The 19,148-nt window shown below is 35.8% G+C and overlaps 1 protein-coding gene across 1 annotated transcript in view; it reads right to left on the bottom strand.

The window, feature by feature from the left end:
- MALRD1 (MAM and LDL receptor class A domain containing 1) overlaps window positions 1–19,148 on the bottom strand; it is a 695,880-nt gene that overhangs the window by 334,932 nt on the left and 341,800 nt on the right. Inside the window, exons 27-28 of the mRNA XM_032166926.2 lie at window positions 17,688–17,933; window positions 15,912–16,069 (exon numbers count right to left, since the gene is read on the bottom strand). Of these exons, the coding sequence (XP_032022817.1) occupies window positions 15,912–16,069; window positions 17,688–17,933 (404 nt within the window). The remainder of the gene's footprint in view (window positions 1–15,911; window positions 16,070–17,687; window positions 17,934–19,148) is intronic.

Genomic DNA, 19,148 nt, shown 5'->3' with positions numbered 1-19,148 from the left:
TTCTTGTTGAACATAAATTTCCAGAAAAGGTAATAATTATGTTCATATTTCTCCTTCTACATTGTACCAGTAGTTCTAACTTCCTTCATGAAAAATAACAAATAAGATGTTGAAGCATTCTTACCAAATTAAGAAATATTTAGAAAGCTGAGGTAACGTGTATATATGCAAAAGACCACCTCATTTCAATGCCTCATTTCTAATTTTGATTATTTTCACAAATTCTGCCTTTCACAGGTTTTTTTGTTGTCATGAAAAACCTACTAAATAAAATGCTAGTTCTCTTCATGAATATACATAGGACATGCATTTTCATGGATGCATTCATAAGAAGTTATAAGGAAAAGCAACTAGTACATTTGCTTTCTCTTCTCTGGGCATAGAATTTTGTATATTTTCAGAGCTCACCATATATGAGAAGACGCAAATGGATATATCGAGTGCTCTGTTACGTATAATGATTCTGATCCAGGGCGTTCACACTGAAGTTATTAAATTTAACAGAAATTTTCTGAAGTGCTATTTTTTAAACAAATTATTTCAGAAACAGAATTTTAAGTAATTTGCAGTATGTATGTGCAAAATGAGTGAAGTGATATAAAACGATCACTTCCCCAGAGGTCTAGGAAAACAAAGTGACTCTATTATGGATATGTCAGTTATTTGCCACCATTGATTATTTTCCTACTCAATAATCTGGCCATATTTACATTAATATAATTTTCTAAAATATTTAACAGTGCTTAAGCTACTTAGAAAAAAACACATATATTTGTGGCTTGGAAGTTTACAGGAAAATAAGCAGAAGATTTTCAAGGGAGCAACATACATCAGAAACTTCTAATATGAAATAGAATACACTACATCTTAGCCAAAGATAAATTATCTGTAGTTCCAGGTCAACATTCCGCCCTTAATCATTCTACAAGGCATAAAAAAATTTCAAGTACTGAGATATCTGCTTAAAATTATTGTACGAGTTTTTTTCCTAATGATGTTTATTACTACATGGATAAAGTAATAATAAAAAAGCATAAGCGCATTCTGAAATCACTGCAAACCATCTATAAAAATAAAACTGTTCACAATGTCCCTACATCTAAGGAAACACAGTAAATTGTAAAAGTTTTACTTATATGCTCCCATTATATTTTGTGTTCAAATGGAAAAACAAAATAAAAAGTATTTTTTCTCTAAGCTTGACTATATTTTTAATTTATGTTCTGCTTAGACATTTTTTAAAAACCTCACAATAAACAAAATTGCTTAGTAAAAAGCTTAACTTGTTTAATGCCATTTGAAGGATTATTTTATGCTTTTCACAATAAATGTTTTCTTATGTTTTATATTCTTTTGACTACCAAGAAAATTCAGCTCTGATTCTAATGAAGCCAACAAAGTAATTAATTTCAATGTTGTGCCTTATAATTTGGGGATTTTCTGAAAAATAACTTAAAAGAAAACCCTAAAAAGACTAAAGAATATTCTCACCATTCTTTCATCATTCAGGAGCCATACGTAGCTCTAAATTTGGTAAGATTTTACTTGCTGAATGACCCCCAGTGAAGTCAAAAAGAGTCAAGATAACTCATTAAAAATACGACCTGTAAAATTCTTAGGGCTCATGAATGCTGATGAAAAGAAATCCATGAATTCACATAAAATATTATTTTACCCTTCTTTTTAACCTTAAGTCTCTATGTCACTTCAATTGCTAGCACTCAGAATAATGATCCCTCAGCTCATAAGTCTGAAAAACTAAGTACGCTTTCTTGTCACCAACAGGTTAGCATAAAAGAGGACAAAGCAATGTTCAACGATTATATGTGGATATATTAAATGGCACATTGTGAATGGAAAATAAAATGTATCAGCATTTGTAATCTATAACAAAGTCCTCAATGAGTCATTCATGGAATTTTTAATGGCAAAACCCTAATACATATGGTCTAATTCATAAAGTAAATTCATAACCAGATGGTCTAATTTATAAAAATAATAGTAATTCATCCAAGTCCATTTTAATAGCTTCTATTTTGTATTCATGGAGGCAAAATACTCACCACAACATGATATAAGAGTTTTAAATCAGGACTACAAAACTAGACTTTTTTTTTTGGAAAACATAAATTCTTTTTAGACTGCATAGATAATTCCATCATCAGCTCCCAATCTCCCCCAAATCTTCCACTTTGTAAATTATTATTATAAGTTCACATATTTTTCTCCTTGTTTATAGCTAAGCTTCTTTAAGCACTATAAATGTCTTATCTTTTCTAACATTATATGAGTCTACAAGGAGCCATTTATTATGGAGGACACAAAACTAAATTGTACTTACATCTGACTTTCAAGGTAGTGGTAGTAAGTGACAAGACACAGAAGGGAAAATATTCAATCTGGGTCTAGAAAGATGTTCAGGATTTGGTTATGTCAAAATCTACGTATGTGTGTTTGGTGGGAAGGATGGAGAGGAGACAAACATTCCAAATGTAGAAAAAGACATGGATTTAACAAAGGCACAGATAAGAAAAAGGCATAAATAAGAGCATGGAAGACACATGTGTATTAATAATATGTGGTTATCCCGGCTTATTAAGAAAGATTTTAAGGGAATAACTATTTTATTTTATTCATTTTTCTGAGATGGGATATATTAGTCTGTTCTCACACTGCAAATAAAGACATACCCAAGAGTGGGTAATTTATAAAGGAAAGAAGTTTAATTGACTCACAGTTCCACATGGCTGGGGAGGCCTCATAGTCATGGCTGAAGGCAAGTGAGGAGCAAAGTCATGTTTTACATGGTGGCAGGCAGGAGAACTTGTGCTCTGATTTATAAAACCATTGGATCTCCTGAGAGTTATTCACTACCAAGAGAACAGTACAGGGGAAATCGCCCCCATGATTCAATTATCTCTACCTGGTCCCGTTCTTGACACGTGGGGATTATTACAATTCAAGGTGAGATTTGGGTGGGGAAACAGCCAAACTGTATCATGGGGTCTTGCTATGTTGCCCATGATAGTCTCAATCTCTGGGACTCAAGTTTAGCGATTGTGTTAAGTTTGACAACTTGTTCTCTGAAAAGATAAAGAATGATGGCCTTCCCAGAAGAAAGAGGGTTCTCAGAGACTGACAGGTGGGACTTGGAGAAAAAGCAGAGGGTATAACATGCATTCTTAAGAGGGGCCAATATTGCCCCTAAGGGGACAAAAATTGGTTCTATCGGGAGCAGATTTTTAGATATCACATAGTTTGTGGCTTTCCAAAGCTCAGCATTATACATGCAAGTTTCATTCTTCAATATTTAACTATTCTTGTTGGGTTTATGTAAGTATCATGTTTTCTTAAGCATCAACACGAGTGGTATGGGAGTTCTTCAAAATTACATAAAAAGTGCACAAGACAGAAGCTACAAAATGTTGGCAAATAGATTGTTTTGATTAAATAACTCTCTTTTGATTGTTTGATCAATCTCAAAGTCGTATCACTAGAGGTGGCCAGCGTGTGCCTGTTGGCTGCTACTGACTGTTGTATTAATGCTGTTTATGCTTGATTCTCGGTGATCTTGTGTGAACTTCAGCCATGAGAATTAAATTAAAAATTTATATTTTGCTAATTCTATAAAAGTTATTTTATCTATCATTATGTCCATTGCTGCAAAGAAAATAACGTCAATGTCTGAATGAATATCTAGCAACTAAGTTGAAATTTGTTTTCTCATATCAAGAAATAATTAAAAGTTAAGGTCATTCAAATAATATTCAAGGATTTCATTTTTCAGTTGTTTTCCTTCTGCCATTCAAAAAGCAGTTTCGGATTCGTTTTCAATTTTATTACTTCCTGTTATTTGTGTTTATACAAACTGCTAATTTGCATATATAATTTGGTATACCATAGCTTATTTAATTTAAATACATTACGTTAGAAGTTACCCAAAAGAAATGACTACAAAGTTAAATTAAAGCTAAATATAAGTTAACAAGTCAGAAATAATTGAAAATTACAGAAACAATGAAAGTAGTGCTACATTAAATAACACAAATAGAATCACACTATCATATATGCAAATGTATGACACAGACTGTAGAGGGTAGAATAAATGCTTATTTTTTGTTGTCATTCATATAATATCCTTAATTATTACCCAATAATTGGTGAGTTCAGGGTCCACTCAATATATCCCAGGATTCTCGTCTTCTTCTTTTTTAATTTTTTTATTTTTGAAACATAGACTCCCTCTGTCACCCAGGCTGGAGTGCAGTGGCACAATCTTGGCTCACTGCAACCTCCACCTTTTGGGTTCAAGCGATTCTCCTGCCTCAGCCTCCTGAGTAACTAGGATTACAGGAATGTGCCACCACGCCTGGATAATTTTTGTATTTTTGGTAGAGATGGAGTTTCACCATGTTGGCCACGCTGGTCTCAAACTTCTGACCTCAAGTGATCTGCCTGCCTTGGCCTCCAAAAGTACTGGGATTATAGGCGTGAGCTACCACACCTGGCCTCTTTCTTCTATTTTGCCAAATTCTACTTGTCTTTCAAAATCCAATTTAATTTTTTTTATTTCTTCTAAACACTTTCAGCCTATAAGTATTTATGTAGCTTTTTAAATCTTGGAATATTGAATTATTCTGTAGAGTTGGCATTTATATACTGCGTGTACATTCAATCTTTCATTCAATTAAAAAATATGTGTTTTATACCTACTATGTCCTGGGCACTATGCTACTTGCTACAGACAGGACAGTGAACAAGGCAGATGAGGTCTGTGTCGTAAAACTTCCCTAGTCACTGGAGAACAGAACTTTTCACACACTCAGTCATCATGCAGCGTAGCAGTGCCAGGAGACAAAGACTTAATCACATGGGAACGCACCGCCACTTAATTCAAACTCACTCCATGAACCTCAGAGAGGTTCCAGTGCCAAGAACGTAGCACATGAATTCACAAACTACCTTTTCAAGAAAAGGACGACTTCAGAAGGAGGAGAATTAAATATTGAAGGACATTCAGGTTCTAATGAGAAGCTCTTACAACTTCTGATAGAAAGAATCTGTGCCATACCATTGCTTTTTGCCAGCAGTTAAGCCCACTTTAAACGCACAAGCTCCATGAGAGCAGAGAGTGTATTTAGGAAAAGCTCACTAAATAGATGTTTAAATTGCAATGAATGAAAGTAAGGGTGAAAAGAATTGGCATGGAGCTGGAAACTCAGTACTTGCAGAAGAAAGCTGTAATCCTAAATTAAAGGAATTGTTAGTTAGAAATAGTCTAAGTTGGGCATAGTATATCCCAAACTGCTCAGCTTTTTTTGTTCATATCTTTCACATAATACTATCCATAGTGGGAGAACCATAGCAGAATTTACCAAAGAGCTTTATTGTCACAACAGATTATCAGAAAATATTCCTGACTTCTTTAGAAGATGTAAAGAAATACACTAATCTAGAAAATGTAAGTTTAAGTCTAAATATTTCTTCATTTATTAAAAAAAAGTTTAAAACATTTATTTTAATTAAAATTCCCTCTAAGATTATAAATGGTATTGTTTTGTATATTCATTTCTCACAGAGATAAGTTATCTAAGGTAATTGCCATTTTAATTGCTTATTTTATCAATGCATACAAGAGTGAATCACAAGCGTTTTCTTTCTACTCCAACTCCGTAATCTGTAATTGGTAAAAACGGACTGCCAAACTTATAGCAGCATCTGAGTCAGAAATGTGATTCAGTTAGAACAATCAGCCCACTGATAAGCAATTCTACCCTACTTTGGTTGGAGCATGTATTGCAAACTCCACAGAAAATGAATAGTAGGCATTAAAAATTAATTAAGAACTTAACGAGTTCTACAAAGAGTTACTATCGTGTGCTGAAAACTGTTACAATTTCTCAAGCAATGCCCTAGAAAAATGAGAAGAAAAAAAGAAATGTTTCACCATGAAAAATGTGCTTGAAATAATCAAAATTCAAATATTTTCACTAAATAAGCAGAAGTTAAATTGAAATTCACTGGCTCTCAGGATTCCTACACAGACTAGTTGTGTGTACAGCAGTTGTACCTACAAAGTTTCTGTGGGCAAATGGACAGTAACCATGTGAAGCCACATTTTAAACTAGACAAGCCACAGTATTGCTTTTATTCTCTTCCTTCTCTCAGATCTTATAATACTTAAGATGACATTGTCTGTGACTACTTATGACATTTGAAGAGACACTCTTGAGTCTGGGTGACAAATCTCTCACTATATTAATTCACGAGCAGCCAGTATGGAAGTTGCTGACTACCTGGCTGCAGGCCTGATGTCTAGTCGGCTGAAATAGCTCTTTGCTGTGGCAGCATTTAAACCCATTTATACTTAGTCTGCTCTAAACTTGTCTCAGATAGAATGCTATCTTCAATGACTTAATGGATCTCAAATGTTAGAAGCTGGAATTGCTTTTTCATATAAGAAATTCCTCTGCCGACAAGGCACACTTACATTTCTTTTTTTTTTTTTTTTTTTTTTGAGACGGAGTCTCGCTCTGTCGCCCAGGCTGGAGTGCAGTGGCGCAGTCTCGGCTCACTGCAAGCTCCGCCTCCCGGGTTCACGCCATTCTCCTGCCTCAGCCTCTCCGAGTAGCTGGGACTACAGGCGCCCGCCACCACGCCCGGCTAATTTTTTTTTGTATTTTTAGTAGAGACGGGGTTTCACTGTGGTCTCGATCTCCTGACCTCGTGATCCGCCCGCCTCGGCCTCCCAAAGTGCTGGGATTACAAGCGTGAGCCACCGCGCCCGGCCACATTTCTTAATAAATAATGTAAACACTGAGCACATAAGATAAATGTCCTGATAAAATTAAAAATTCTTCAGCCTTCTTATAAATAGAATATTAATTTTCAAGAGAGTTATAACATGGATGGAGGAAATACATCTTTATTTTCACAAACTTCAACTAAAGTTTCGGTATTTTCTTCAAACTGTGAATACAGGCAACAGATCACAGGTATTAGTAGTACCTGTGACTTCCTCACCAATAGTAATAGTAGATATTTTAATATCCCATTATAATACTTTGGCTGTCTCAAAAGTATCATTTATGTTCATTACGCCTTTAAAATAGTGGTAGTTACTTCATCCTCCATAAATCTTCTCATTTAACTTATATTCACAAAGTCACTATTATAGATTTTTAAAAATATTTTAATAATTGGTATTAATTTGTTTCTAATTCATTCTTTCCTAACCAACATTAAAATGCAGCTATTCCTATAAAACTGCTAGAAGAAAATATTGAAGAAATGCTTCATACATCAGAATGCACAAGAATTTTTTTGGATAAGACCTCAAATTCACAGACAACAAAAGCAAAAATAGACAAATGAGATTTCATCAAACTATAAAGCTTCTGCACAGCAAAGGAAACAATCAACAGAATGAACAGACAATCTACAGAATGGCATAAAATATTTGCAAACTCTACATCTGACAAACGGATAATATCCAGAATATATAAGGAATTCAAAAAATTCAATAGTCAAAAAAGCAAATAATCTGATTAAACAATGGGAAAAAGACCTTAATATATATGAGTCTTAAATGACAGCATATACATAGCCAAGAGATATATGAAAAAAGATGCTCGGCATCACTAATCATCAGGGAAATACAAATCAAAACCATGATGGATATCACCTCACGCCTGTTAGAATAGCTATTATCAAAAAGACAAGATAAAGAAGTGTTAGCAAGGTTGTGGAACTAGGATAAGACCTCAAATTCACAGACAACAAAAGCAAAAATAGTATAACAAGTGTCATACACCCAGTAACACTGTTCCCTTGCACACTGTCAGTGGGATTATAAATTAGTACAGCCATTATGAAAACAATATGTCAGTTCCTCAAAAAAAAAAAAAAAATTCATACAAAGCTACCATATAATCTACCAAATCCACTACTGGGTATATATCCAAAGGAAATGAAATCAATAGGTTGAGATTATCTGTCCTCTCATGTTTATTGTAGCACTATTCACAATGGCCAAGATATGGAATCAACTTAAGTGTCCAAAAATGAATAAATGGATAAAAAAATGGGGTCTATATACACAATGGAATATTACTCATCCATTAAAAGAATGAAATCCTGTTATTCACAGTAACATTGATAAGGCTGGAGGAAATTATGTTAAGTGAAACACACCAGGTACAGAAAGACAGACACCTCATGATCTCATTCATATGCAGGACCTAAAAACATGTATGTCATAGAAGCAGGGAGTAGAACAGTAGTTACCAGAGAATGTGGAGGGGACAGGGGAGGTGAAGATGGGGAGAGATTGGTGGAGTATGAAGTTACAGTTAGTAGGAATAAGTCCTGGTGTTTCTTTGCACAGTGAGGTGAATATAATTAAAAATAATGTATATTTCAAAATAGCTAGCAGACAGGATTTTCAATGATCTTACCACAAAGAAATGACAGGTGTTTCAGGTTATAGATGTGCTAATTATCCTGATTTGATCATTATACAATGTATATGTGTATCAAAACATCACATTGTACCCCATAAATATGTGCAATTATTATATGTCAATTAAAAATAATTTAAAAAATAAAATGCAGCTATATTAAACATGATTTTAAAATGTCTGAGTTACATTAAATATGATAAGGAATAATTTAGTTAAATGCAGTAACTGTTACTAGACGCTGGCAAGCTAAGTTAGAAAAGCAAATAAAACTGCTGAAGTTGATGAACACAAAGTAGTCACCTCTCCTCTGTAACATGTGTGGAATACATCTATAGATTTATTAATATGTAGAGATGGAAATTTCTGATTTGTATGACTTCAGAGCCACTGGAAAACTTTGAGGGACAGTAACCTCTCTGACTCCTGAGTATTAGAATATTTTAAATTCTAATAGCAGAAGGTGAGTATAGTAATTAAGAGCATGAATATTGAAGCTAGAACTGTTTTTTAATCCTGATTACTGAACATAATTTTTATGTGACCTGGGTCTTAATTTTCTGGTCTGTAAAATTAGAAAACAAAATATCTTCCTTGCCATCTTATTTTGAAGATTAAATGGATTCATATAGTTGGAAGACTTACAACATGATATAGAAAAAAACGAGGCCGGCGTGGTGGCTCACCAGTGTAATCTGGCTCTTTGGAAGGCCAAGGCAGGAGAATAATGAGGCCAGGAGTTCGAGACCAGCCTGAGCAACATGGGTAAACCACAGTCTTTACTAAAAATACAAAAATTAGCCAGGCGTGGTGGCGTGCACCTGTGTTCTCAGCTACCCACAGGGCGGACGCAGGAGAATTGCTTGAACCAGGGAGGTGGAGGTTGCAGTGAGCTGAGATTGCATCACTGCACCCCAGCCAGGGCGACAGAGTGAGACTCCGTCAAAAAAGAAAGGAAGGAATGAATGAATGAATTAGTCAATATTTGGACTGGACACAAGAGTAACAGCGCTAGTGGGAGGAGAAATAGAAATAGAATGGCAACAGTAATAGTGATCATGTCATTCTTTAGAGCTGACTATATGCCTCTCCGTAAAGCAAAAACTCCTGGGCTCCTGGGATAAAGTAAACTAAGGTGTTAGCATCCTAATGGAAACCTTTTCTTCATGACAGAAGAGATTCCAGTGGAACTAGCTTCGTAGGAGTCCTACTTGGAAACAGTAGAGACACTGAAAGAGGTAATAAACGTGGGAACAGAAGAAGTTTAAAAGAAAAATCTCACATATTCAAAAATATGCCTAGAATAATTATTGCCATGTTCTCCAAGATGATATAAAGAAATATTTATTTTATATAACTAGAGCATTGTGATGTTGTAGCAACTAACTGAATTAAACTCCGGGTTTGTTGATATCTTGTGTGGTTATAACTTTGTGGAAAGAAAATAAATCTTGGGGCCCCAGAATCACTTAGCTAAAGGGAAAAGTCGAGCTGGGAACTGCTTAGGGCAAACCTGCCTCCCATTCTATCCAGTCATCCCTCTGCTCACTGAGATACATGCATAACTGATTGCCTCCCTTGGAAACGCTAATCAGAAACTCAGAGGAATGCAACCATTTGTCTCTTATCTACCTATGACCCGGAAGCCCTCTCCCCAGTTTGAGTAGTTCCCCCTTTGCTTCCAGTTGTCCCACCTTTCTGGAACAAACCAATGTTCATCTTACATATGTTGATTGATGTCTCATGTCTACCTAAAAATGTATAAAACCAAGCTGTGCTCGGACCACCTTGGGCACATGTCATCAGGACCTCTGCAGGCTGTGTCATGGGCACACGTCCTTAACTCTGGGAAAATAAACTTCCTAAATCGACTGAGATCTGTCTCAGATATTTGGTGGTTCACAGCTTGAAATGAAAAGATCGACTTTTCTCCAATTATTTGGCCAAGTACACTAGTACAATATAACAAAACTATGCAGATTACACTGCTAAGATACTGAAACAATTCTGAAAAAGCACCAAAAATGTAGTTTAATTGATTTACATTCCAAAATCCACATGATAGTCTTGGAGAAGTCAAATTCCTATCTAGATTCTATGAATCTTCTATATTATCTATACACTTTTTCTGAAATAATGAATAAAATGCAAACAGTATACTCAAAATAAAATTAGATATTCAGTAGCTTGTCAATATCAAAATAAACCTAACTTTGAAAACCTGCCTGATTACTACTCTAGTATAAGCAATTATAGGATGAGCATCCCTAACTCTGCAATCCAAATCTGAAATGCTATAAAATCCAAAACTTTTAGAAGGTCGACATGATGCTCAAAGCAAAGGCTCACTGAAGCATTTCAAATTTTGGATTTTTGGATAAGGAATACTCAATCTGTGTTGTAAATCTTTTCAGATTAGGGCAGTGGTGAATATGGGTGCAGAGGACGGGGTGGAGGTGGGTTTGGATGGATGCAGAGAGCTTACCATGAATTCAGTTGACCCTTGTCTACAACCAAGTCTCACTGCTCCCTAGACTAAGGTTAAAACTGGACCCAGAATGACCACAGTCTTTTACGTAATCAAAGGAAGCTAGCTTCTTTCTATCTGACATTTTCCACAGCCTCTTGAACAAAATATTTATTTCCCTATTACATATCAAAACTGTTAGCTAAAATTTCTAGGAAGACACGTAGAAGAGCCTTAAGTTAGAATTCAGAAAAACTGAATTCATATCCTGACTTTTTTCTTAAAATACCATGTGAGCTGAGGCAAGAAATATAACCTCTTACTCTTACTTCCTTCATCTGTAAAGTGAATAGCTGAGAGTAAGACCCCACCAACTCTAAAATTATCTGAACCACTAAGCAAGATAAAGCGATGAACTAATTTAATTGTGGTCTTTCAGCATAACTAGGTTGCTATAGCAGGAGGGCTCTCCTGAAACACATTATTTTTCTCCACTTCTGGCTTGAATATATTATGTTTTCTAACATGACTGCATAATGGAGAGTCCTGAACACTTTCAATTAAATATATTCAAATTCCCTAAAGCATGCAGTAATCTTGATTAAAACATCAACAGTTTATTACAGATGGAATAGTTCCAAAAGAAGATAATGCTCTTCGGGTAGCAGGTGTTCCTGCATTTTATTCACAAGCCTGGGTGAAAACATGCAAAGGTCTTTTGTTTCTTGTAGAGGCTAGACAGATTTTACCCAATGAAAACAAATTGTCAAAAACAAAGTCCATTTCAAAATTTCCCTGAAATTACTTTTAGTGTATTCATGTATACATATTACTCATCATTAACTAACCCCATCAGGGCCGGGCGTGGTGGCTCACGTCTGTAATCCCAGCACTTTGGGAGGCCAAGGCAGGCAGATCATGAGGTCAGGAGTTGGAGACCATCATGGCTAACATGGTGAAACTCCGTCTCTACTAAAAATACAAAAAAAAAAAATTAGCCAGGCGTGGTGGCAGGTGCCTGTAGTCCCAGCTACTTGGGAGGCTGAGGCAGGAGAATGGCATGAACCCGCGAGGCAGAGATTGCAGTGAGCCAAGATCGCACCACTGCACTCCAGCCTGGGCGACAGAGCGAGATTCTGCCTCAAAAAAAAAAAAAAAAAAAAAAAAAAAAAAAAAAATTAACCCCATCAGGAAACAAGTGACTAGAAAATAGGCAAATAGTGGGAATAAAATTTGTGAAATAAGTTAATTTCATGTTGTAAAACCTCTTTTCTACTCTGGAGTATTTGTTTTATTTTTTGTTTTAAATCTTAGGTGATCTGGAAGGTAATGCATTTAAATTTAATGAGAAATTTAATACTGAATATAAATGAGTTAAAAATGAAAAATGAGAAATGTTAGCCAAAATAAGGATGCCATTTTAAAAATGAACTATTACAAAATTCAGAAAAAGATACGGCCCAGTTATTTTAACTTAGATTAACATCCAAACCTACTCCTTAGAAAGACATACACCAAACCAATTATGCAGACTTTCTAAACTTAATTTCAGAATACCTAAGTTCAAGTCATAGTCAATCCACTTACTGGTGACCTTGAGTTTATAACTTAGCCCATCTGAGCCTCTCTTGGCTCACTCATAAAATGAAGGAGTGGAGTAACAGAGATTCTCACTGCTTCCCACAGGCTGAATCTCATGCACACAGTGTTTGGCTTGGCTGAAGCAGAGAGTGATCATCCTACCTGGTAAACCCTCTGATCGCATACCAAACAAACTGTATTTAAAAAATTGTTATTCCTTCAAAAAAGTTTAACTACATCCTTTTAAAGGTTTTTTTTTTTTTCTCATTTATAACTAAAGCAAACTTCAAGAAAAAATTAACATCAATTTCTCAATTTTTTTGATCCTCTTATTATTCACCCATTGCTTGATTGAAGAAACAAAACTTACACTTGTTTCAGTTGCATCTCTCTAACGAAAAGCAACTCTCATGTAACGAAAGGCAAAAAATATGGAAATAGGTAATATGGTACTGCTTTTTACCAAATGTTCTCAAAAGCAATAGCTTTGCTTTGTTGAGGTTTCTCCGAATTTACTTTTTTATCACAGGAGTCATTTAAGAATCATACATGGCCATTCTAAGAACCATGATTCATTTTGTTTTTTTCTAAAAAATATTATATGCAATGTGTATAGATCTGGGTAAAGGGGGATCTTCATTTCAATATTAAAGTCAGTGTGGAACACTTGGGGCTCAGGGTTGGGAGTAAACAAATGAGTTTTGGACATAGACATACTTGGATTCATGTTTCCACTCTGTCACTGACTGGGTATTTAGCTATAGGGTGGTAAAGTTATTTCTGTGACTCCTCTACCCCTTTAGTAAAATAAGGATCCCATTATTTAACTCAGAGGGGTGTGTTAAGAATTCCATGAAATAATATAAGTGATGGTGTTCTATAAATGACATATTTATGTATGCATTGTTGTAGTGATCTATAATCAGTATTACCCCATATAAATGATGCTACCAATTAATTATTGTTCAATGGCACATGCTTTTATATCTGATTCCATGTATATGTTTCTGATTTAGATGACAGATTCTTCTTCAGGCTAGACTTGGATGTCATGCATGTAATGCACAATGGCCATCCCTTCGCAAGGGTTGTCCTAAATGAGGGTTGGCTCCAGCCCAGCCACAACCTCTGGGAGGCCACCACTTTTTTGCTTCATCTAGCAGTCCCTTTTCTGAAGACCTGAGAGGGACACTTGAAGCCTAAAATTTCAGTGCCTTGCTCTCAAGACTTTACAATCAGTTTGTTGTACTAGAATAATTTCTAAAGAACAGCCAGTTAGCAAGAATCTTTCTGGAACTGCAAGACAACTCAGAAAAGGAATCATCGTGGGAGGCTAGGCAAATGTGGCCAAGGAAAGTTCCGCAAAAGGCCGAGTCTTCCCCATTGGGTGCGACTCGGTGTGGATGGAAAAGACAGAAAACAGAGAAGGGGGCCTACCTAAGAATAGACAGGGAGGGACAAGCCAGAGGGAGCGCATGTGTATACTGGAACATCTTAAAAGATGAAGGGTAAAGAAGGAAAGAATTTGGAGCAGAATCCTCGCCTTTGTTGGGTTTACTATCTGGTTAGGATGCTTTCAAACTAATGAGCAAGGTAAAATCTAGCATGATTCCAAATAGAGAGAGCCAAATAACTACTATGTAATGCTGGTTTAAAATACATATCTTATTAATCACCAAGATGAAATGATTGCCCTACTATTCATGAATATAAAATCCAAATATGTTACGAGAGATTTCTTTTCCTCACAATCAACGTGACTAATTAAGTATAGGCATATACTTTTTAAGTGTGCGTGTGTGTGTCTGTGTGTGTGTACAGTAAGAAGACAGGCTTTTTAAAATGCTGTTAAATTTCTCTAAGAATCAATTAGAGGAACCACAGGAATTCTATGCGTTGTTAGGAAGACTAATATCACAAAATGGTTTAATATTACACTTTCTAGAAATAAAAAGCTTGTTACTATAACATAATTGAAATGTAAATATGACTGAAGCAAATAATCACAGCAAAGCCCACAGAACAGTACAACATCTCTTACATGGTGCACACCATAGAATCAAGTATCATATTTCAAGACTGCTGGTGAAGTCCTCTTATGAGAACTTTAAGTGCTCTATTTTTGTAAGTCTCCATCTTTAAATATAAGAATGATTTGCTGTGGTTCTTGCAATATGTATTTTATTAGGCAGACTTTTCTGCATCATTACAGAAGAGTCCTAAGTTATAAAGTCAATTCTGGTTTCTGATAAAACATAGACTCTGCAGACATAAGCTGTTCAGAGGTATAACCTCTCTGGTATTCAGCTCAGGCATTTTCTATCAGTGCCAGGGCACTTAACCAAAGCTCATGTGTCATTAAAAAAAAAAAAAAAGCAATGGTCTCCACAGTATGCTTTAAAGTAAGTTTTCTTGGAATTCTACCTAGATTATTCAGATAAATACACACACACCTGTGCGTGCACATATACATCTCCTTTCAGCTACTGTTTTAACTCAGTAAAGAGTAAAGGTGTTTGACCAAGTCTCATTAATATTAATATTTACTATGTTATTTTGTTCCCTGAACACTGTCACTTTGTTATACTAAATTAAAGCTCTGACAGAAACATCCAATTAATCCTCAGTAAGAAAATACATTACAGTGTCACAGTTAATAAGCAGTTCCGTGTAATCATACGTTGATCATTCTCCTGAGTAGTTCATCCTTTACACAGTGTGCTTAGAACCAAAATGTCTATTATTAGTTCCCTTAATGATTGCTCATATGTGAGGAAAAATGGATAGCCGCTTTTCTTTCAGATGTACAAATCATCTATTTTCTTTTATTGGAAAGGAAAGGGAAGGAAACAACTAAATAGGAAGAAGAAATGTATGTGTCCTAGATTAATTATTATTATATAAGCAGTCTCTGGGATTCAGTCATAATCACAGGATACGATGTTGAACTCAAAGCTGGTTCTCATGCCCCAGCTTACCAAACCCCATAGAACATTTCAGCCACAGGAGATGGCACCTTTGAAAAACAGGGGGCCTTCTCTAGCCAAGTCAACTCCCTCAGGCCACATGCCACCTATAGAGAGGGGCCAGGTGTGGTGGCTCATGCATGTAGTCCCAGCACTTTGAGAGGTTGAAGTGGGAGGATTGGTTGAGCCCAGGAATTTGAGACAAGCCTGGGCAACACAGAATATAAAATCTCTACAAAGAATTTAAAATTATTCTCTACAAAGAACATAAAATTAGCAATTCGGGAGGCAGAGGCAAGAGAATCGCTTGAGTCGGGGAGTTGGAGGCTGCTGTAAGCCATGACTGCACCACTGCACTGCAGCCTGAGTGACAGAGCAAGACTATGTCTCCAAAACAGAACAAAGCAAGCTCAGAGGCATCACAGGCCATGTTCCTACCTTAATGAGAATCCAAATGGATCCTGTGGCCTTTGCAGATATGAAATACCAGAAGCTCATGGTGCAGGATGCACTAGATTCTCGCCACATAGTACTCCTGAAGTGTGCTCTGTCACCCCGAAGGCCCGCTGGAGTAGCCTCCAGATACACGAAGTGCCCTGGCAGAAAACACAAAATTCAGAGAAGACCAAAATAACAATGATGGGATTATTTTTGTGTTTCCATCATAGTTAGGGTCTTTAATTACAATTCATATGATCTGAGCTGCCAAAAGTATTTTCATTTGGAACAGAAAGAATATCTAATAGCCTTGCCTCTAGCTTGACAGAACAATTTCCAACTGTCTGTGCTTTTAGCACGTGCTTCACAGTATGCAGATTAACTGATCTGATGGGATATTTATGCCGTCGCATCAACAAGACAGCTACAAAAATTATTTTATAGATTTCCCAAACTATCAAGTGATTGTAAAATAATGTAAAGACTACCAATGAAAACTAAAAAAAAAAAAAAAGTGATATGATGTGCTTTTAAAAATTCAGTCATCTGTTGAGTGTGTAAATATAACACTAAGAAATTTAATAAGCAACATGGGAAGAAAGGTATTGAGTTTTGTTCTTGTACACTGACATATCCGTAACATTTCATGTATGTAGAGCTGAGTGTTTGAATGAGACTTTTGTCTCGCTTTCCCTGGCTTGGTCAGTTTTTTTTTTTTTTTTTTTCAATAGACCTACGGAATTTCAATATTTAGACTTCTTTGCCTATTACACAGCACCCAGGGATTCAGGGTCTCTTCATTCTGCTACTGTCCTTTATTCCTTCACCAAGGAGGCTGAGACTTGATCTCAGCTAGTCACTACAAAAATGAGCCATGCCCAACACCCTTAACACATGTGGCTTTACAGTTAAATTTTCATGGTATTTCTATAGGTTTCAAACTCTTTTCCCTGCATTTACATCATCTCCACAATCTCTGTGAGGCAGACAGGTCGAATTTTATTATCTCAAAATGACAGATGAGGAATTTGAAAATCTGAAATTTAAATGACTTTCTAATGATCATATGAGTGGCAGAATTCAGGGTTATTGATTACAGGTGTGTACCATTTAGGAAAGATGTCTGATGGCAGCATACATTATCATCTAACTTCAACTGCTGAATTAATGATTAATATCGGATTTTGGCTAAAAACTATTACGGTTTGAATTGCGTTCCCCACTTCCCAAAAATATGCCAAAGTTCTAACCCCCAGTTCTTATGAATGTTACCTTATTTGGAAATAGGGTTTTTGCTGATGATCAGGTTACAATGAGGCTATTAGGATGGACACTAATCCAATATGACTGGGTCCTAATAAAACAGGGAATTTGGACCTAAAAACAGACATGCTCACAGAGAAGATGATGTGAAGACTTAGGGAAAACCACCATCCACAAGCCAAGGAACTAATGAAACTACCAGAATCTAAGAGGGGACATGGAAGAGATGATGCTCCCTCACAACCCTCAGAAGAAATCACCATTGCCAGTATCTTGACCTTAAACTTCCAGCATGCAGAATTTGAGACAATAAATGTCTGTTGTCTAAGGCATCCACTCTGTGGCCCTTTCTTACCACAGCCCTAAGAAAAAAATACACTCACTAAATGTTTGATCGCCTTGCAATATCATCATGGTGGTCTCTTCAGAGATCCCCAGTTGCTGTCAGAAAAGACATTTTGATGTACATTGTGAATATCATGTGAAAACAATTATGACAATCTAATAACCTACCATTTTCATTTCCAAGAGTGTGGTCTTTGGGAGGTCTTAAGCTTTGCTGAGAGCCAACCCCTAAAACCCAATCAAAGTTGTCAGCCAGGGAGTTTTGCCAGCCACACCAGCCGTTTTCAAAAGTACAGGAGCTACCACACTCGTTTTCATCAGTATTATCTCCACAGTCATCTACGAAGTTACAGCTTTGTTCCAGCCCATAACATTTCCCATTCTGACATTCCCAATAGCCAAATGGGCAGAAACCTAAAACAAAACAAAACAAGAATGAGTGAACACTCCTAACATATTCAGTGAGGTCAAAAAGCAGTAAGAGTGGATTCATTTTAATCTATAAAGGAATATATTGTTCTTAGGAATTTGAGGTACTTGAACCCCATCTCTCGCTCTCTCACTCTGCTCCAGAGCTCTAACCTCTAGAGGCTTATTCATGACTATGATTATTCACAAACGCTAAAAAAAAAAAAAAAAAGCATGACTTTATTGATCTAGGAAAGTACCCCTCCATCTCCCCAAATGCAGCATTCCTTGTAAACTGTGTTCAAGGATGTAAATTATATCTGAGAGCCAATGTGAAGCCTTCTATTTTTTCATCCTGAAACAAAACCTTTAAGGAACCAAGAGGTCATGTATTATGTGGCATTTGGAAATACATTCTATTAGCGCCCATTCACTCCAATATTTTTCAGAAGCCACGATATGTAAGATACCTCCTTAGAAGCACGGCTATGCATATATAACTAATAACTGACACTAAAACAGATTTTTCTCTAAAGAGCATATTTATTTGTCTATAATTTGGAATTTTAGAAGCAATTTTTCTACAATGCAATGCCAACCATAGAGATTTGTTTACAAAACATGAGAAAAAGCAATGCTTTTGAAGACCCGAGTTTGACCTCTAGTGCTGATATTAGTAATGTCATTGGATCATACCAACACTTGATAAACTTTAGTTTCCTTAGCTCAAAAGAGAAAAAAAGAGCAAAATCCTAGAGAAGTTAAGCTAATTTAAAAGAGTATTGTGTGTGTGTGTATATGTATTTGTGCGTATATATACATATATACGTGTGTGTGTATGTATATATATATATATATATATATATATATATATATTTATTTATTTATCACCAGTGCCTAGAACAGTGCCTGGTCCTTACTATGTGATTAGTAAATATTAGTCAAATAAGTGAATGAGTGAAATAAAGTGCTTTGGAATAAGGTTGTTTAGAATGTATATTGAAGGTATTATTATTATACTACTCCAATATTACAATAGAATTTAACTGTCATGGGTAATAATATTTCAATAGAAAAAGTTGTTTAGAAATCCAACTTGGGATATCAGTTTCACATTTTTTTCTCTGACACTACAGGATCTGACATTTTCATTTTTCTTGTCTTCTCCTTTTTCCAGGTAGAGGAGCTGATAACATCACTCCTTGCTTTACTTCAAAGGTG

The sequence above is a fragment of the Hylobates moloch genome, unplaced genomic scaffold, assembly GCF_009828535.3.
Source record: "Hylobates moloch isolate HMO894 unplaced genomic scaffold, HMol_V3 SCAFFOLD_2, whole genome shotgun sequence".
NCBI lineage: Eukaryota > Metazoa > Chordata > Mammalia > Primates > Hylobatidae > Hylobates > Hylobates moloch.
Note: the sequence above shows the minus strand (reverse complement) of the source record. Positions and strands in the feature narration are given on the sequence as shown.